Below are 20,698 nucleotides of genomic sequence, written 5' to 3'. Positions count from 1 at the left end.
ACTTCCATGCCTTATTCCAGTTGTTTGACAACTGCTCTTCAGTTTCTTCAGGAACTGAACAGACAGTATTTCCTGAGAGCTATCCTTAGGCATGCTCCCTTTCTTCCAGGGTTGAAGTGCCTCTCTAGAAACTGGCTTTACAGTCTGTGTGGGAACTCTAAGTACAGTGCAGTCAGAAGCTCTGGAGTAGAGATTTGAATAGTGTTCACAATGGATTTACATTGATCCACTCAAGTCTTATTTTGTTTGAATAAAGTCATCTTTGCTCAGTGAAGCTTCCTAAAAATAATATTCTGGAACTTATTTTTTTCCAAGTGTTTTTTCCAGTTGTATATACCATATTTGATCTGTTTTTTGTATATATTTTACATTTTAACATCCTTGAAATTACAATGCCTCTATTACCTGACAATTTTTTTTAAAGCATTTTATTGAGTGCTTGCTGGATTTGTGCCAGATGCTGCTAGTTTCTATCCAGAGGATATCATAACCATGAAATTGAGTAGCTGTTTTAAATGTCAGCTTCTTAATATTTAAGTATTAAATAATACTCCAAATGATGAGATATTTGGGTTTTTATTTTTGGTACTGGGAACTGAGGACCTTGTGCTTGAGAGGCAGGCACGGTGCCACTGAGCTAAATCCCAGGCCCTAAGATCAGATGTTTTGATGTCACATTAGTTTGCTGAATAAGATGCTATTAAACAGATTTATTTGACTTATGTTAAAATGACTTCTGCTATATAACTATAAGGATTTTTACAGTAGTAAGTTGGTTTGGGTTTTTTTTGGTACTGGGGATTGAACTCAGGAACTTGAATTTACGAGGCAGACGGCAGCACCACTGAGCTAAATCCCCAGCCCAGCAGTAAGTTGTTTTTGATGAAATCAGTGTTTAGTCCATTTAACTTCAAATCATCACTTGTCTTAACAGAAAGCATGAGCATCTATGATGATATTGACGCTGATGTGTTGCAAAATTACCAAGAGTACAATCTGGCCAACATCATCTACTACTCCCTGAAGGAATCCACCACCAGCGAGCAGAGTGCCAGGATGACAGCAATGGACAACGCCAGCAAGAACGCTTGTAAGCACGTCAGGGGACAGGCATGGACACACACAGGGCTAGCGCTGCGCTGGGCTGCACAGCGCATGGACAGCACTGGGGAGAATTAGTGAACCTCACAGTGCATTTCTGCTGACAAGAGTCTCTTGCCCAGAGTAGCTTCAAACATGCTAACAAAATGTTTTTTGCCTTGGAGGGAAGTACATCTTACTTCACAGGTAGTAAGTAGACTTGTAAGTAATGTGAGAAGTAATCTAGTGGAAGATGTATAATGTCTTCATAAAATTGGGAATCCAAAAGAAACAGTCTCTTTTTCTTTTCTTTTTTTTGTAGTACTGGGGAATTGACTGGACCCAGGGCCTTCGCACTGAGCTAAATTCCTAGTCCTTCCTCCCCTTTCTACTTTGGGATTTTGTCATTCAGTCTTTTTGTTTTGTTTGCAGCTGAGATGATTGATAAGTTGACTTTGACATTCAACCGCACTCGACAAGCTGTCATCACCAAAGAGTTGATTGAGATCATCTCTGGTGCGGCAGCTCTGTAAGTAACTGTAGATTGTCACTCTTGGGGCGTTTTCACCTCTGTCTCGTCTGCCCGCTTAACCTTTGCATGTGAATGTTTTCTTTTGTTTGTCTGTTAAAGTGAAAAGGATTCATTGCTGACTTTTGACTCTTTAGGCTCTCTGGTTTACTCTGATTGTTTCAGCTGAAACATTCAGGCTTAGTTTCTTCTGTTTAGAGATCAGTATACTGTTAGCTCTCACTTTCCTAAAGTGTTAGGAGTAAAGATGTGAATAATTCAGTACCATTTGTAAGCTCTGTCTTTGGCATTTAAAGTGTTTCAGGCCAAGCTGTCTGAATTTCAGGACTAGTTTCGCATTTGGTTTTAATGGTCCAGGAATTTTTAAAATTATTTTTTCTACATCAGAACCATAAGATAGCAAACACACTGCTTTCCTCAAGAAAATGTTGTGATTGTCAAGACATATTGTGAAACAAAGGGTGGCATCATGAAAATTTTATTCAGAAAGTTATTTAGTTGAAGATCTATGTGCAAAGTGCAATGTTAGGCATAATGTTTAGGATTTGGTTCTGTCTTTCAAGGCATTTATATTTTAATAGACTGAGAAAACAGGGTAATTGTGATGAAAGATAAAATGTATAGTGAGTTATCTTTGATTCATTCTATCTTACCTCCTATTAATTGGTCATCAACTTCTAGAAAATAAGAGTTGTTTTGAAGAGTTTTTTATTTTGTTTTGAGACAGGTTCTTGCCACATTGTCCAGGCTGGTTTTAAACTCCTGGATCCAAGCAGTCCTCCTGCCTCAGCCTCCCCAGTAGCTGGGACTACAGCCATGTGCCACCACACCTAGCAAAAAGATTTTTTTTTTCAATTTTGAGTGCCTCTTAAGTGCAAGGCCATGTACTAAATACTGACACTATAATGCTGACAGTCTTTGCCTTTAGGGAGCTAAGACTTAACAGAGAAGATACTAAATAAGAAATTACAGCAGAAGGCAGAGGTTAGCAAACTGGCACATGGCGACATTTTAAAAGGCTATTAAAGTAGGGAAGGGTGCACAGAGTGTGTGACCCATGGGCCCGAAATATTTACTATCTGGCCCTTCACATGAAAAAAAGATTGCTGATCTTTGAGAGTATATTATGAGGAAAATAAGCTTGATATATGTGATCATATATTTTCTGGCCATCAGTACTCTTTCCAGGCTAATCCCTTAACATTTCTTGCTTGCTTGAACCTCACCCACCTTCATCTATTTCAAATATATCATTCTCTTCAAATATATCACGCGCCTCTCTCATCTCCAAGAGGTGGCCCAGGGCTTCAAACTGGGCTGCATCTCCAGTCCTTTTTTTATTTTTTGAAACATGATCCTGCTAAGTCACTACATTGCACAGGGTGGACTCAAAGTATAATCCTCCTGCCTCAGCACTTTGGGATTACCACTGTGTGCCACCACAGCCAGTTTATGCCATTCTGTTCCTCCTGTTGGTTTGATTCTTCATCTGAGAGCCTCTTATCTGTTCTTCCTAACTGGGCGAGGGGAACTTTCTCTCTTAGAAGACACTCCTTGATGGTGTGAGTGCAGTACCTTTCTATCCTGTGCCACCTCTTATCTTCACACTTCTGACTTTATGTCAGGAATGGCCTTTTGATCTATCCATGTGCTTGAGGCCAGGGTAGGATCGTGTTCTAAAAGTAATTGAGCCAATGAAGATAACAATGTAAGTTGCTACTTGACTTTATCAGCTCTGCAATCCTAACCATTCTTCTTCCTTCTCTTACTTTGCTTCCTAAGCCTGGTTTTCTTGGTAACAGTCCCATCTCTTGGCCTGGGCGCAAGTGTTCTGTTGGCATCATAGGACAGTCTCGCAATGTCCAGCATGATAAACTTGGTTGACACCCTGTGATTCAGCTCTGTCACTTATAAATGGGAACTAATACAAGGATTAAATAGTTACTCGTTATTCTCCTCACTGTAAGTCCTGTGCTGCTGCTAGGCTGACTTCTTCTTGGAGGCTAAGTTTGAGAAGGCCCAGGGGAGGAACTGCATTCTGAAGGCCTAGGGGCTGCGTGGAATCCAGAGAAGTCCAGGTTCTTTTTGGCTTTTGCAAAAGGAATGTTAGGTTTGAACTGTACGATACAACTTCTGTAAAATTCAGGACCAGGTTCCTCTTTCGTGATTAGGAAATGTGGAAACCTTACTAAAAGTGGCAAAATCAAGGAAAATGAGTAGAAGGGTATAGGGACATAAAACTAAGAATTTAGAAAAATGAGTTCAAACAACTAAAAATTACTTATTAAATTTTCACTCTCTAGAAAATAGTCTACCTCCTTATTTGAAAAGTTAGTTGTATATTCCAAGGTTGGATTATTTATGCGAGTGGACTTGTGTGCTTTCTAACATGTTTGTTTTTATGGTTTAAAACTTTAATATTTAATGCAGATACATATGGCTATTTAGTAATAAAATTAAAAGCATGACTAATCATAATATTTGTGGTAATAAGTATACGCTACCAGTTTAAAATTTTTTAATATATGCTCCTTATAGAAAAAGTAGTCATTTAAATTATATTTTCAGTCTTACCTATGTGCATGAACATATTTTTATTGCTTCTAACCAGACTGGAATCTATTAGCTTTTTATTTCATTGAGTTGTTTTTAAAGGAATGTTTTGGTAAGTATTTATATGATATACTCAAGGAAGCATCTAAAGAAATGACTGTGATTAACTAGCATGGGATGCCTCTTGACCTGCTTGTTTTGTGTTTGTCTTTTTCTTCTAATATAATAACCAGGGATTAATGAAAATCAAGTTCCATCCTCAGACAAGAGGTAAAGTTTATTCACTCTTCCATTCCCTTTCAGAAAGGAAATGTAGCCAAATATAATTGAAGTTCATTTAGCAATAATAAAACTTCTCTAAGAGATTTTCGATTAGTGGGCCAATTTACAGCAGCCAATCTGTGGGTGCACATGGGCAATACTAGTGGTTTTTTTACATTTATTAAATAATATTGACTGTAGAAAGTGTAGATATAGGAATTAAGTTTTAAGGATAGAGAATTAGCATTGAGATATTAAATGTAGGTTAGTAAAGATGGTTCTTAAACTGAATGGTCTCAGAACTCCTTAATGTCTAATTTAACAGAAGACATCTAGATTCTCTTCTATTTATGGACTCATTTTCTTGTGATGTCATATATCCTCTGTAGAATAATTGTGTACTGTGTGACTACAATGAGAATAAGCAGATAAATAACATTATTCTCATGAACCCATGAAAGGTTCCACAGGTCAAAATACAAGAACTACTGGAACATTTTATTTTACTATGTAAATTTAGTTCTTTGTGCCCCATTTAAATTGTTACCTCTTAATATTAATTTCTCCTTCCCCAAAAAAATACGGTTTGATTTTTACTTGTTCTGTACTTTGTTTTTCAGGTAAAACAGGAAAATTCATCAAGCTGATTATTTTTAGCTTACTGCTGTCTTTGTCAGAAGAGTGGTCCACTGTTTGAATTACTGAAGACAGCAAGATCTTTATAAATTACCTTACAATAAACAACTTACAACAAGAAAATCACTGTTTGTTCTTTTATTATATAAGGACAGTAGTTGTAGTTTTCCAAATGAGACGATGTTAAAACATTTTAAAATATTAACATGCTATTATTAAAATTTTAAGTGGAAGATAATTCAAGGAGCTTTCCTGATTTTATAGTTCTCTACCAACCTTAAAAAACCTAGCCTCTGGGCTTTCATTCTGTTGCACACAAAATGAAGTAAAAGTGCCACTATACACATTTGCCATTTCTTTTTTTTTATTTTTAATTTTCCAGTACCAGGGATCGAACTCAGGACCTTGCACTTGCAAGGCAGGCATGGCACTGCTGAGCTACATCCCTGGCACAACATTTGCCATTTCTTAAATATAAAATACAGAATTCCAGGGATATACTTAATTTAAATGAATTTTTTAAATGCCTTTTTCACACATAAAACATTTAAGGATTATAGTTCCCTTTAGATAACCATTAAGAATGGATGCTTGAACTGATTCCATAAACCAAGTTGATTATGCCAAAATGGCAGCTTTTTTTCCTATTTGTTTAAAATAAGGTGCTTTGGGGCTGGGGATTTAGCTTAGTGGCACCATGCCTGCCTCGTAAGCGCAACATCCTGAGTTCGATCCCTGGTACAAAAAAAAATTGCTGCTCGGCCTTTTGGCTAAGATCAAGTATAAAATAAGATGCTTAATATTTTTAATTATAAATGTAATATGACTTCCAAAAATTACAAAATATAGAAATCCATTCTCAACAGTTGATATATATCACTCTTAACTTTTAAAGCCACTAAATTTCAGGGAATGGTGGCTCACACTTATAATCCAAGCACTCAAGAGGCTGAGGCAGGAGGATTGCTGTGAGTTCCAGGCCAAACTGGCCTAAACTACGAAGCCAGACCCTGTCAAAAAAACCAAAAAGATTAAAGCCACTGAATGAGTGGTTATATTTAGAAAAGATTCTTCATTTTTCCAACAACTCTACCCTTACCAATGGGTTAAACAGATCAATGTAATAGTTGAGTAGCAAGCACAAACCCATAAGGCGGGCAGGCAGTGCTGCTTCTACTGTGAAGGGTGCAAGAAGAAACATGACAACCTGGTTATCCTGTAGCTCCCCTGAGAGTTCACAGGAGCCACTTCTGAATGGGTTAGGCACAGACTGAGGAGCCAAACACAACTGAGGCTCCAGGAAGAGAGGTAGTATGACAGGGTTGACCTGCCCCAGAACTGGTAGTGCACTTCTGGGTGTGTCTGGGTAGGTCATGGAGGTGTTACCTCGGGGTCTCCATCTGGTCCCATGCCTTCTGGGATTGCTGCTCTCTGCTCATCTTCTGCCATGATGTTCTTGGAGCCTGACTGGACAAAAACCCCTGAAACCATGAGCCAAACTAAACCTCTAAGTTGTAGGTGTTGGGCATTGTATCTGGCAACTGGAAAAATGACTAATACAGGTAGTATGAGTGAACCAAGTAATCAGGTACCCTTAGGAATATTGGCAGGAAGCGGTGCTCTGTCCATTTACTTTGTATTTTGCTTCAAATGGCCCACCTGCCATTTCCAGGTAACAACACATGTTTGAGGTTGAACTGAGTTTCCTAGACAGCAAGCAAGGAGGAAAAACGGGAATTTGAACCCAACCAACATGATAATCTGTCAGGTTGATGTATGGCAGGCAGTCTGTCCAAGTTCAGGAGAGGACATGAGGTCCCAGGTTAACACCTCAGTTTGCCTAGAGGCTGAATGCTGTGGTTTCTACAAGTGGTCCCTTAGTGCACAGCATCCTGGGCCTTCACTGCCACCCAGAGAATTCCCCTTGCCTTTCTGGGTGGTGTCTCATTTCCTGTCCCACATTTTCCCTCCATTTAGTGGTACACATATCCTCCATGATGGCAGGGAGAGCTTTTAAGACCTTGAAGACCCTAAGACTTTTTTTTTTTGGAGACAGGGTCTCCCTATGTAGTTCAGGCTGGCCTTTAACTCAGTATGTAGCCCAGGATGGCCTTGAACTCACAAGCAGTCCTCCTGCCTCAGCCTCCCAAGTAGCTGGGCTTACAGTAGTACGCCACCACATACCTGGTGTCTGAACTTTGTTGTTTTTCTTATCTGAAAACTTTTTGTTGGTGGTGCTTTGGATCAAACCCAGGGCTTTGAGTATGCTAAGCATGCTCACTGTCACTGAGTTACATCATCAATCCCTTCTGAAAGCTTTTAGGTCTCTGTCCTCAGCTGAAAGTGATGACATTGGTGTGGATCCTTTTTATACTAAATCGAACACTTAAGCTTTTAGCTGTGGAAACAGTCAAATGAATAAAAATCTATAGTCCAGGGAGTACTTTTTTTCCTTGCAGTAGTGGATTGAAACCAAGGCCTTCACACTGGGCTTAAATTTGCAGTCCTCCTGCCTCAGCCTTCTGGAGGGCTGGAATTATAGGTATGCATACTGCTCTCAGCTTCCAGGGACATGTTCATCAATTATTTCAGATGTGTTGATTTTCTCCTTTCTGCACTCCACTTCCTAGAACTTCTGTTTGTTGAACCTCTGGACTAGCTACAAATTGTTCTTTTATTTGGATTTTCCATCTTTTTCTTCTACTTTAAGGGATTTTCCCCAACTTTACGTTGTAATTCTTCTATTCCCTTTTGTTCCCTGGGAATTCTTTTTAAATAGTTCCTTAGGATACTGATTTTACTTATTTTATTTGATGTTATCCTTCCAAGGTGTGTAGTTTTCATGTCCTAGTGGGTTGGCAAGCATTTTTCTTTTTGAAAATTTTTTTCCATTAAGTTTATTGGTACATTTTAGGTATAAAATACAGTTACAGGGGCCAGGGATTTAGCTCAGTGGTTCTGGTGCCTGTCTCGCAAGCGCAAGGTCTCAAGTTCGATCCCTGGCACCAAAAAAATAAAATAAAATAGTTACATTCATCATTGGGATCTTGTACCTTTACATGATGTATCTTGGCTCATATTTTTTCGCCTTCACCTGCCCTCCCTTCACCCCCTCCACCCTTCCCTATTTGCAAAGACTTTGTTTCCATTTTTTTTCCTTTTCTCATATTTTTTCTTTTCCCTTTTTTCCTTTCCCCTACCCCTCCCACTTCCCCTCTCCTTTAGACCTTTTCTTCCTATTTTACAATATCAATTATACATTTTTAAAATTACAATATCAAGATTTAGAAGACATTACCACAGATTTTACAGAATTTAAAAGGATATAGAAAGCATATTACAAAAATCTTTTTTGAAATAAATTTGACAACTTCTAAGAAGTACCTTGGAAGACAAATTAATGAAACTGACTCTGGAGGAAATATAAAATTTGAATAGCACCTATTAAAGAAAGTATATTCCTATCTTGAAAACCTACCTATATGACAACAGGGTCATATACATTTTAACTGATAAATTATATCAAACATTTAAAGCAGAAAAAAGGAACACTTCTCCCCTTGTTTTAGGAAATCAACATTGTGCTAATACGAAAACTGGATAAAGATAATAGAAAAAAGTATGAACATAGATAAAAATTTGTTTAACAAAACAATTAGAAGTCAGATCTGGCAGGATGTAGAAAGTGGTTTTATTATAGAGATGGCAGTGTTGGTTCAGCATTAGAAGATCCACCCTCATAAGTCATCATTTTAACAAAGGAAAGGATATGATCCTGTTAGTAGTTGCAGAAAAAGTATTGGACTAAATTCTACAGCTGTTCATGCTAAAAGCTCTCAGGAGACTAGAAGTAGAACAGGACTTCTCAACAGATAAGCCATGTGCTCCATACTTCCAGCAAAAACACCTTATATGAATGGAAAAGATAACAATTCTTTCTCCCTAAGGAGGGGAACAAGGGCAGATATGCCTACTCTTCATCTGTCCATTAAACTTTGAAACATAGGCCCAAACCAAAATATTCTGGCAATAAAAACACAATTAGCATAGGATTGGCAAGGTAGAAATAAAATCTTAGTATGTAGATGAAATAGTCATCTACAGAGAAAATACGAAGAAATCTCCAGGAGACCCTAGAACTTGTATTTGAACTTAGCAGGATTAGAAAACACAAGGTATATATAAAAATTCAGGTCTATGTATACTTGCTATAAATGAAGAATTGGATATTGAAATTTAAAAGTTATGTAGGAGTACTAAGGACCTAGAAAAGTAAAAAGCAAAAAAAAACAGTATTGGAAGACATTTAGTACCTAATTTTAAGACTTCCTCTAAAGCTACAGTAATCAAGGCAGTGTTGGTGTAAGGAAAGACATACAGATCATTGGAATATAACAGAGAATCTAGAAATAGAACCACACATAAAATTTGAGTTTTGAAAGATTATTTAACATTAACATTTTATAGAACATAAACTCAATTCAAGAGCACAGGAAAAGATAGTGCTTTCAGCAAATGGTACTAGAACCCCTAGTATCCATATGTAAAATATTAACCTCAACCTTTTATTTCCATGCATAAAAAAAACTTGAAAGGACCCGCTCTTTCGCTATAAAGGGAAGGTGGGCTGCGTGCTCGCTCCGAGCTAGGTCCCGCGCCTTCAATCCACTTCCATCGCTTGCTTCCTTAGCTCGTCAGACCCCCAGCAGCCAAAATGGTGCAGCAGATCGATAGCAAAGAGGCTTTTCAGCAAGCCTTGGCTGCTGCAGGAGATAAACTTGTAGTAGTTGATTTCTCAGCCACGTGGTGTGGGCCTTGCAAAATGATCAAGCCTTTCTTTCATTCCCTGTCTGAAAAATATTCCAACGTATTGTTCCTTGCAGTAGATGTGGATGACCGTCAGGACACTGCTGCAGAGTGTTAAGTCAAATGCATGCCAACCTTCCAGTTTTTTAAAAAGGGTGAAAAGGTGGGTGAGTTTTCTGGCGCTAATAAGGAAAAGCTTGAAGCCACCATTACTGAATTAGTCTAATTGTGTTTTCTGAAGAACATAACCAGCTATCCACTGTGTAAAACTTTTAATTTTTTTTATTTACGAAAAATATGAAGTATGGAAAGTATATACCCAACTGCCATCTGATTATAAATGACAATAAAATATTAATTCTACCCTTTTAAAAACAAAATAACTTGAAAGCATCTATGAACCTAAATATGAAAGACTAAAACTATTAAACTTCAAGAAGAAATTATAAGGGAAAATGTTCATGAATTTAGGGCAGTCAAGAATTTCCTAGGATACAAAAAACATGATGTATAAAAAATTGCTAAATGAGATCCCATCAAAATTTAGACCTTTAAATGACATTGTTAAGAAAATGAAAAGGTCCTTGAACAGGCCATATTTATAATACATATAACCTATGACCACAATATATAAAGAACTCTTACAGTTCATTAATAGACAGCCCAATTAAAAAGTAGACACAAGAAGATGATAAATAGCCAGTACATCATAAGGAAAGGTGTGCAACACTAGAATTAGAAAAATACTAAACAGTACAATAACAAGATTGTATTATACACTCATTAGGGAGATGAAAAGTTTTAAAAGAACAGATGTCAGCTTAGGTGTGAACCAGTTAGAACTTTCTAATACTGCTAATGTGAATGTAAAATGATAAAACCATTTTTGGAAAACAATACAGAAATTTCTTGTATTACTGTTAAGAACCAACAGTCCTGTTCTTAAATTTTTACTTGACAGGAATGAAAACACATGTTCACAATAGATTTGTATATACAAGTTGACTATCCCTTATCTGAAATTCTTGGGACCAGAAGTGTTTCAAATTTTGGTTTGAAATCCATTTGATCTGCAAAGAGGATAGCTACTTCTGCTTTTTTTCGGTTCCTGTAGCATGGAGTATTGTTTTCCATCCCTTAACTTTCAGTCTATGAGTTTCTTTTTTAATTAAGTGTGTTTCTTGTATGCAGCATATTGTTGGATCTTGCTTCTTGACCCATTCTGCCAGTCTATTTCTTTTGATTGGTGAATTGAGACCATTAACATTGATGGTTATAACTGATACATATTAACATCATTGTCATGTCTTTTTCTTTTTGTTGGATTCTCCCCATTCGCATTTAATTTCTTGTTGCACCCAATGAATTCATTCTGCTGGGTTTCCTGGGGTTGTGATCCTCATTGTCTTTCCCTAGAATATTGTCTAAAATTTTTGGAGTGCTGGCTTGGTATTCATGAAGTTCCTAAGGTGCTCTTTGTCATGAAAGTATCTTATTTCTCCATCAATTTTGAAAGATCTATCTATCTATATATATCTATGTATATCTATATATCTATATATCTATGTATATATATATATATCTATGTATATAGATATATAGATATATATATATATATATTTTTTTTTTTTTGGTACTGGGGATGGAACTTGGGTCCTTCCGCTTGCAAGGCAGGTGGCAGAACCACTAGCTAAATCCCCGGCCCTTGAAAGATATTTTTGCAGGGTACATCAATCTGGGTTGGAAGCTGTTCTCCTTTAGGGCTTGAAATATGTCGCTCCAAGCTCTTCTTGCCTTGAGGGTTTGCATTGAGAAGTCTGCTGTGATTCTGATGGGCTTTCCTTTGTATGTGATTTGTTTCTTTGCTCTAACTGCTTGTAGAATTTTGTTCTTCTGTTGGTTTTCTGGAATATTAACAATTATATGCCTATGTGTAGATTTGTTTTGATCAAGGCTAGTTAAGAGTCCTATATGCCTCACTTATCTATATGTCAAGTTCTTTTCCCCTACTTGGGAAGTTTTCTGCTATCACTTCTGTGAACAGTTTTTTAATGTCATCTGCACTCTCTCCTGTTTCTTCATTCACTCCAATCAGTCTTATGTTAGTCTTCTTTCCATCGTCTAGCAGCTGCTGGATTGATTTTTTGTGGTCCTTTACAATTTTAAAGCAATTTTTCTTTTCCTGGTCACTAATTGCAATCTTATATTCTATATCTGAAATTCTGTCCTGACATTGGCTTATTGCTGCATAAGCTTTCAATGGAGTTTTTAATCTCCTGGACATCTGTTTGCATCTGTTTTGTGGATTCCATTTGTTTCCTATGCTGGGATTCCATCATGTTCCTCAGCTCTATTTTTTTTTATCTGTGTCCTCTCTAGATTTATTAATCATGTCTTGCACTATGGACACAATCTCTGCTGTTATCTGAGAAATTATTTCTGATTTCATCTTTTCCAGATCCTCTTTTGTTGGCAGTTCAGGAAGTCCAGGTGGTTGAGTATCAGATTGTTCCATCTCGTTTCCCTTTGGGGTTGCTTTAGGTGATCTGGAAGTCTGGTATTGAGACTTGTTTACACATCTTCTCATTTCAAATGGGGTGTGTATGTGCTGCTGGTGCCCACACAGCTCACCTCCTCTGCACTGGGGTGGAGGGGGGCAAGCTTTTTCTGTGAAGGGCCAGGTGGTATTTTTAGGCCTTCTGGGCCCCATAGGGTCTCTGCTGTATATTCTTTGGTTTTCTTTCTTGTTTTATACAACCCTTTAGAAAAATGTAAATAAACTTCTTAGCATCTCTGTCCTGGTTTGCCTGCCAACTCTTGTCCCAAGCTTCCCCAGATGCCTGGGACCCCTGGTTTTGTGCCCATGTTGAATAATGGTTAGAAGCTCTTGACTAACCAGTACAGTTCTGGCCAGGAGTTTCACTGAGGGCTGGCCTGATTAGGTCACTTACTGGTCACCTCTGTTCCCAGCATCTTTGGGTCTTTCCTTATCTCCTCAGATTCAACCTCCTTCCTGAAGAGTGAAGGCTTGAAAGCCAGCAGGTGGGAATCAAGTCATGTGGGGAAGGGGCTAAGAATCACAGCATCCTCTTTTCCTGCCAGCATGGCACCATCAACATTTAAAGGGCCTGATGGCCTAAATGCAGAAGGTCTTGCTTCTCTCCAAGGAACAAGCCTACGAGTGGGTGCCGAGATCAGAGAGAGGCTGTCACTCAAAGCTGCCACACAGGTGAAAGTATCCCACTTGAAAATTATTGCTGTTTTCCTGTTGTCTCCTCTTCAGTTCTCTTCTCTCTCGTGAATTTATCTTTTGAGAAGAAACAAATCCCCTTGCTGAAGGTTTAGAAGAATATGGGATGCATGAAATTGGATATGTGTGCATTTAATTTATTACCTATCAATGGAAATCCAGGGGAAGGTTTTTTACATGAAAGGCATTATATTGTGCATAGAACTTTAGGCTTGACATTCCATATTGATAAAGAGCTGCCTAGTGGTGCACAGAAGGGTTTCCAATTGTTCAGTACTTTAAAAGTGCTGAATGAGCAGCATCCTTGGGCAAGTATTTGTACACTTGTATTTCTGTAGGATTAAATTATTAGAGGTGGAATTGATGACTCAAACTGTACATTTAAAAGTTTAAGAGAAAAAAAAAGTTTAAGAGAAACTGCCAAATTGCTCTTAATAAGACTCTAAATTTGAATCTTAAGTGAAAGATTGATTCTACCTACTCTAAAACTCTTATCTTATTATTTTATTTTTTTGGTGGTACGGGGGACCGAACTCAGGACCTTGTGCTTGTGAGGCAGGTGTGTTACCACTGAGCTAAATCCCTGGCCTTCTTATCTTTAATCTTTAACAATCTGGTAGGTGAAAAGACATTTATTGCCCCCCCCCCGGAACTGGGGTTGAACCCAGGGCCTTTGCACTAAGCTACATCCCCAGCTATTTTTAAATTTTTTGTTTGTTTTTAGGTTTTCTTGGTACCAGGGATCAAACTCAGGACCTTGTACTTGAGAGGCAGGTGTGCCACCACTGAGCTAAATCCCTAGCCCCATTTTTTAATTTTTTGAGACAAGGTCTCGCTAAATTGCCCAGGTAGGACCAAAATTTGGGATCCTCCTGTCTCAGCCTCCCGAGCACTAGGTTTATGGGCTGGCTGCCCTTTTTTAAATTGAGTGTTTCTCATTGAAATATAAGTTCTTTGCATTATTAGTGACACCAACTATTGTAGAAATGGTCTTTGATACAGTGTCTCACTGTGTAGTTCAGGCTGACCTTGAATTCACTAGGTAGCCCAGGCTGGCCTGGAACTCACAGTGATCCTCCTGCCTCAGCCTCCCAAGTGCTGTGATTATACTGTAGTAATTTATAAGCAGGGAACTTATTGTGGCTATGGTTGGATAAGAATGCACTATCAATTTTTAAATTTTATTATTGTAAAATTTATTCATTTGTGGTATTGGGGCTCAAAGCCAAGGCCTCATGCATCTCAGGCAAGTGCTCTATCACCAAGCTGCACCCCAAGCCCTTTTTTATTTTTAAATACTAGCTAATAAGCTGTGTAAAGGAAAGCAATACCCAGTGGGGGGAAATGGCACTTCTATTGGAAATTCTGAAGTTTTTGGGGAGTACTACTTTCTTAGCAGATCCACCAAAGGGTCTTAAATAAAACTGAACAAGGGTTTAATTGGCTTTTCCAAGTACACATATGAGAATTTAATTTGTTTACACAGACTGAAGCATGCTGTCTGGGTTAGAATGCTAGCTCGCCCCTAACCACCTGTGACTAGGTTACTTAAATCTTTCTGTTTTATCTGTAAAACAGAGATTAAAAAAATACTTACCTCGTTGGGTTGTTAGAAGGATGAAGTGAGTTAATGTTTACAAAATACTCAGAATCTGACATGGAGTGAGTACGTGTATGTGGTTAGTTAGATGTGTAACCTACGTAAATGTGGTCATCAGTGCAATGCAGTACTTACTGCCATTCTTTTATGTATCTGTACTCATACTCTGTACATACAGTGATAATAATTAAATTGTGTCCCTAAAAGAGCTTACATTCTGACAGGCAAATACTAATGACTGTGATGTGCTGTCATTGATAAGCACTGGAGGGACATTCAGCCCCATTTCAGGGAGACCAGTGGACTCAAGTCAGGCCAGCCTGGAGGAAGTGATGCTAAGCCAGGACTTCAAGGACCAGTGGCCGACAGCTGCAATTACACTAGTGGAGCAAAGGAGGGAACAGCACATCAGGCCACATAAGCAGAAGAAGCCAAGTCTAAAGTCAGTGCTCAACAATACATTCTGAGAACTTCTAACAGAGAGGGGAAATCAACATAAATCTGGAAGACACGTAGGAGTCTTAAGGAGTAAATTCAGAAAGTGACCAAGAGAGGTAGGGAGGGGAGAGAGAGGGAAGAGAAAGGGCCGTAAAAAGAATTCAGATATGTAATGTGCATGTACAAATTCCCCACGAGGAATGTAATCATGTACTGCAGACATGTACTAATAAAAATTAAAATAAAAAATATAGAGAGCCGGGGATTTAGCTCAGTGGTGCCACCACCTGCCTTGTAAGGGCAAGGTCCCAAGTTCAATCCCCAGTACCAAAAGAAAAAAAAAAAAAGAGTAAGTTTAATATCCACCCTCCCCCCAGTTATCTCTCTTCTCTTTGTGCTAAGTGTCATAACACTGTGCAATCAATGATGAATGTTTTCTACTAACAATGTTTATTACATTATAATACAATATAATAATGTTTATTTCAGGGATGTAGCTCAGTTTAGAGCACTTGCCTAGCACGCACGAGGTCCTGGGTTCAGTACCCAGCATTGAAAAAAAAAGGCTTATTACACAACTTAAACCACTATTCTTTTTTCTGAAAACATCTAAGTTATGCCTAAATTGCTAAATCTGTTAAATTTAACATGCTAAGACTGAGTTTTCATTACTATATCTCTTACTTTCTATAATTTGACCTGTTTCAGCCTGCTGTTTCTGTTTTAAAATAGAATATTTGCAGTTTTCAGAAACCATTATTATTATTATTATTATTATTATTTTTTTTTTTTTAGGTACTGAGGATCAAACTCAGGTCCTTGTGCTTGCGCAGCAGGCAGCAAAACCACTAAACTAAATCCCCAGCCCCCCTTTTTTTTTTTTGGTACTGGGGATTGAACTCTGGTCCTTGTGCTTGCACAGCATGCGACGAAACCACTGAGCTAAATCCTCGGCCCCCATTATTATTATTATTACTGGAAACTAAGCTAGGCTTGACAGTTGTGCAGTCCCTGAGCTCCTGCTAACACCAAGTGAATCAAAGTGACACCTTCATGAAGTTGGGTGCATGGGTCCCCAGCTATACACCCCCTCCCAGCACCACTGTCTCCCCCAACACTTGGCTTTGTCATGTTATTCTAAGCTCTTTTTCTCACCCACCAAGACAGAATGATAAGGATTTAGGACCCTAAGTCTCTGGTCTCCAGAAGAAAGTCCAGCCTCAGATCTCGTGACCCACCACGTTCTCTGCAGACAGCTGGGTTCCGTAGCCCTGTAGCAACACAGCTGCTTTCCATTTCCACTGCCATGGCTCTCACATAAGAGGTTCTTGTCTCCTTGCCTCCAGCCTGCCCGCTTCTAAACCTATTTGAAAACAGCAGCTTATTGAGATATAATTTATACACCATAAAACTCACCCTTTGAAAATATAGTATTCAGTGTTTGGGTAAATACAGAGTTGTGCTCTGATCATTTCATACACTAATACAAGATGAATTCTTCCAAGCGGCATTTATTGGCCCCTGACTACCTGCTAGATGCTATGCTATGCTATGCTACTGGACATATCAGTGAATGAACTGAATGGCCCCTGCCCCATGAAATCTACAGCAAAGAGGAGGGGTAGTTGGTTTCATGCATCCATCAGACACTGAGTTGCATACGTGACACACATCAGTCACTGCAAGCAGAGAGCTGCATTGGTAGAAAATGCAGGAAAACATGAGACAAGGTGTATGTTAAGGCATCATCTTTACTGTTCACTTCGGCAACAGATATACTAAAAAGACATCATCTTTATATAGCTAGTGATTAAAACCACCAGGATGAGTCATGGAAAAGAGAACAAACACTTCAGGAGCAGGAAAAGACATTATCAGATAGAGCAAAGCTTTGATGTTACTGAAGCCAGGGTTCTCCTTTTGAGAGATGGGAAATAAAATCTAAGAGGGCAGGAGGAAAGGAACATGCAGGGTTTCTTTTTTTTAATCAGAGGCATCAGCATGTACGCAGGACTTTAAAATACACACATTTTCTAGTTCTTTCCCCTTCAGGGCCTCTGAAGCAATGATGGCCCCGTAGTAATAAAGGCCAGCTGGCACTCACATCAGCGTTCTAAATACTACTCCTCATTAAAACAAACCACACTCCTGAGAGAGGGGGCTACTGCCAAGTCCAGGGCAGGGAAAGCACAAGGTGGGCCTAGAAAAACCAAGTGCCCCGAAAAGAGGAAACTCTGTGAGTAACAGTATGAGAATAGCATAGTACAAGAATACAGCAGCCACCTTGAAAAGGCTCCCACTGCCCATGTACAGGACAGTTTAAGCATCAAAAAATCAGGATGGTAATAGATTATAGCACATTGTATGAAAAATCGAGTCTCTGAACACACAGCGATACTCGAAAAGGTGGGGAAACTCCTCTTTGCGGAAGAATGCCTGCTAATAAATGTAAAAGAAATGTTCACTTTATAACCACCGATGTAATCATGCAAAAAAAGAGATCACAAATACTAAAATCCTTAGGGTGAAAGGTTGTGGAGAGGCAAGCTTTTCAGAGTCTCAAAGTATCACTTTGCAGATTACTTAGTAATTTCAAAGTAAGAAAAGGTGACTTTACAATGGAGAGATCTAGCAGATCCTATTGTTACAAGCGGTCAAACTCTGTCACCACTAACAGACTGTCTGACTTCCCTGATGTGATACAGCCCACATTCAATGCCTTATCAAAGTGGGCCTTTTGCCTGACTCTGGACAACTGTGAAGGGTCATCTTGGATTTAAAAATATGGTATGGGCTAAGGCTTCCCTTGAGTGTGGGCTGCAACACAATGTCTTCCTATGCCAATGCTGCTTCCTTCCCTTCTATTTTCCTCCTTCCCTCTCTTCCTTCTCATCCCTTTTCTTCCTCTCTCTCCTCCAATTCTACTTCCTGCCCTTCCCTCCCCTCCCCCATGTATTGATACCAACAGTGCTACTCTCCAGGCTAGAGAATGTCTCCTGGGGTATCCAAGTTGGAGGTTTGTACTGAAGGCATCTGAGAGAGCAAATACTAAAATAGGACTTTGAAGCGGGATCACCTACCTGGCTGCCTATAAGGCGGAACAACATATCTCCTCCTGATGTGCAACTAGTTGGACTTTCACCAGTGATGAACCAGAAGAGAAGAGTGGATACCAGTGGGCATGATGTATCCATGTATCAGACATTCTAGATATACGAGGGTCATAGGACCCTAAAATCATAGAGACAAGGTGGCAGTCTTAACTCTTATTGGAAACCAGGTAAATGCCATTATAATGAGAGAAAAATAGGAGTGGGCCAGCCTGCTGAGTTATAGAAATGAGTCACAGGCCATAAAATCCACTGATGACAGCACACCAGCTGGAACTGCCTTTTGCACCCATAGCTGAAGCACCAGCTCATAGGCAATACCCTGGCACAGCCCTCTAGGATGCCATGCACACTTTTTTTAAAAAAATGAATTTTATTGGTACATTTTAAGTATACAATATAATGACATTCATCATTGGAAATATGCACCATTACATAATCTCTCTTGGTTCTTATTCTTTACCCATTCCCCTGCCCTCCCTTCAACCCCTCCACCCCTTCCTATTTACAAAGACTTTGTTTCCATTTTTTCCTTTTCTCATATTAATTCCATTCCCTTCTTTCCTTTCCCCTATCCCTCCCACTTCCTTCCCCTTTGCCCCTTTTCTTCCTATTTCACATTATCTATTATACCTTTTAGTCCTTATTTACACTTTCAGTTTCTCACACCAGAGAAACTATTCAGTATTTACACGTGTATTTATTTCACTTAAGAGTACCAGCTCAAGGTACATCCATTTAGCTATAAATGTCTCTATTGCTATATATATATATATATATATATATATATTTTTTTTTTTTTTTTTTTTTTTTGTACCAGGGTCCTTGTGCTTTCGAGGCAGGCAGCAGAACAACTGAGCTAAATCCCTGGCCTTATAAACGTCTCTAATTTCTCATTTTTTATGCCATGCACACTTTAAGTCCATGGCTTTTCTACAGTTGTGGGTGGGTTCTCAACAGGCAGACGACATGGGGTGGAGGCAGGAGTTTCTCTAGGCACCACCACTACCAGTGACCCATTTGGGAAATTGTTCTTGTTCTTGCAATTCTGGGTCTCCAGGTTTACTGCATCTGATTTCCAAAAGGAATAACACTTTCACAAGGAGACAAAGCAGGGATCCTGCTGAAATGTTAGCTACAGTTGCTACCTGGATACTACAACCAAGACACAGCAGCAGAGAAGGAAGTCACTATCTTGGTAGGAGCAGTTGGCCCTGACGATTAGAAGGCCTGGCTGCCCTTACTCATACAGTGTGTATGGGGGGGGGGGGGGAGCAATATCTGGAGTACAGGTGCTCTGTTTGAGTGTTTCTTCATTTTGTTTTGTTTTGTTTTTTGAGTGTCTCATTATGTACTCCAGGCTGGCCTCAAACTTGCAATCATCCTGCCTCAGCCTCCCAAATGCTAGAATTATAGGTATGTATGTGACACCACTCCAGCTCAGAAGGGCGTATTTACGAAACTGAATAGATCAGCCATTATAACCTGGCTACTCACAGGTTAAATGTAGCTTAACTGTGGGAATAGTGTGGCTTGTAAATTAAACTTCAATTGTGTTCCTAGAGGGCAGGGTGTGGTGGCATGTACCTAGTAGTCCTAGTGTCACCAAAAGCTGAAGTGAGAGAATCACTGGAGCCCGGGAGTTCCAGGTCAGCCTGGGCAACACAGCTCGACTCAACAAAAGAACACAATTTTGTTCCCAATATTTAAAAAACAAATTACTTATCACAACATCTCAATTTCCAACACCTTGGAAAGATTCAGTGATTCTTGGCTGGAGCCGCAGAAGGCTCTGCCGTAGGCAACCATTGCCAGGGACACAGCCTGCTTCAAGGATTTCAGGAACTGCTTTGGCTTCTGTGAGAAAGTGAGTTCCCCATGCCCTGGATAGGTCACAGTGGCTGGCAACGCACAAATCTTGAACCGGCAAAACCGGGGACAGCCCACCTGTTGTTTGGCGGGGGTGGGTGGGGGGGTGGGTCTTTTTTTTTTTTTTTTTTGAGACAACTTTTTGCTATGTAATCCAGGCTGGCCTTGAACTCATTATGTAGCCCAGGCTAGCCTCACACTTGCGCGGATCCTCCTGCCTCAGCCTCCCAACTGCTGGGATTACAGGCGACCACTTCTACACCAGGTTCCATTTATCTATTTATTTACCTATAGCAGAGGCGAGACCGGACCGGACCAGACCCTCGTTTGGGGGACCACCGTAACAGTTAAATCTCCAGTAATATTAACATTTCACTGCTGTATTCCAGCTCCCTCTGACTTTCTTCCCTCTTCCTTCTCTTAACCCCCAGTACCTGCTGGCCCCGGGCGCAACCTCCACCTGAATTCCGCACACGTTTCCGGCCAACTTCCAGGCCCGAGAGTCGATACCGAAACCATCGCTCTGCTCTCACGGGGCGGAGCTTTCTCATCGGCGCTACCGGCAT

At 39.5% G+C, this 20,698-nt stretch overlaps 1 protein-coding gene, 1 long non-coding RNA gene and 1 pseudogene across 10 annotated transcripts in view; 2 read left to right on the top strand and 1 right to left on the bottom strand.

The window, feature by feature from the left end:
* The window catches only part of Atp5f1c (ATP synthase F1 subunit gamma), a 19,459-nt gene extending 14,277 nt beyond the window's left edge, over positions 1-5,182 (top strand). For 3 of the 7 annotated variants that reach the window (XM_004854541.4, NM_001310268.1, XM_087181067.1), the window contains 4 exons: positions 935-1,090; positions 1,513-1,609; positions 4,396-4,432; positions 5,044-5,182. In XM_004854541.4, the coding sequence (XP_004854598.1) occupies positions 935-1,090; positions 1,513-1,609; positions 4,396-4,402 (260 nt within the window). In that variant the 3' untranslated portion in view covers positions 4,403-4,432; positions 5,044-5,182. Of the gene's footprint in view, positions 1-934; positions 1,091-1,512; positions 1,614-4,395; positions 4,433-5,043 lie in introns of those variants that run through there. The other 4 variants (XM_087181070.1, XM_004854539.4, XM_087181068.1 and 1 more) reach the window with 2 other exon arrangements.
* On the bottom strand, positions 5,183-20,698 carry LOC147826332 (uncharacterized). Of its 3 annotated transcripts, none has more exons than XR_015439485.1 (3): positions 20,421-20,557; positions 16,392-16,516; positions 5,183-8,058 (listed from the first exon to the last, which is right to left on the bottom strand). It is a non-coding gene; the product is annotated as an uncharacterized LOC147826332 (long non-coding RNA). The 3 variants fall into 3 exon arrangements; XR_015439483.1 differs by lacking the exons at positions 5,183-8,058; positions 20,421-20,557 and adding exons at positions 18,234-18,384; positions 20,567-20,698 and having other exon boundaries at positions 10,274-16,516; XR_015439484.1 differs by lacking the exons at positions 5,183-8,058; positions 16,392-16,516; positions 20,421-20,557 and adding exons at positions 16,525-18,384; positions 20,567-20,698.
* On the top strand, positions 9,668-10,239 carry LOC101697751 (thioredoxin pseudogene; annotated as a pseudogene).

This window comes from Heterocephalus glaber, unplaced genomic scaffold, assembly GCF_053883595.1.
Source record: "Heterocephalus glaber isolate CG9 unplaced genomic scaffold, H.glaber_assembly_v1.0 deba00001472, whole genome shotgun sequence".
Taxonomy (NCBI): Eukaryota; Metazoa; Chordata; class Mammalia; order Rodentia; family Bathyergidae; genus Heterocephalus; species Heterocephalus glaber.
The sequence above is the reverse complement of the archived record's forward strand: the minus strand, read 5'-3'. Positions and strand labels throughout refer to the sequence as shown.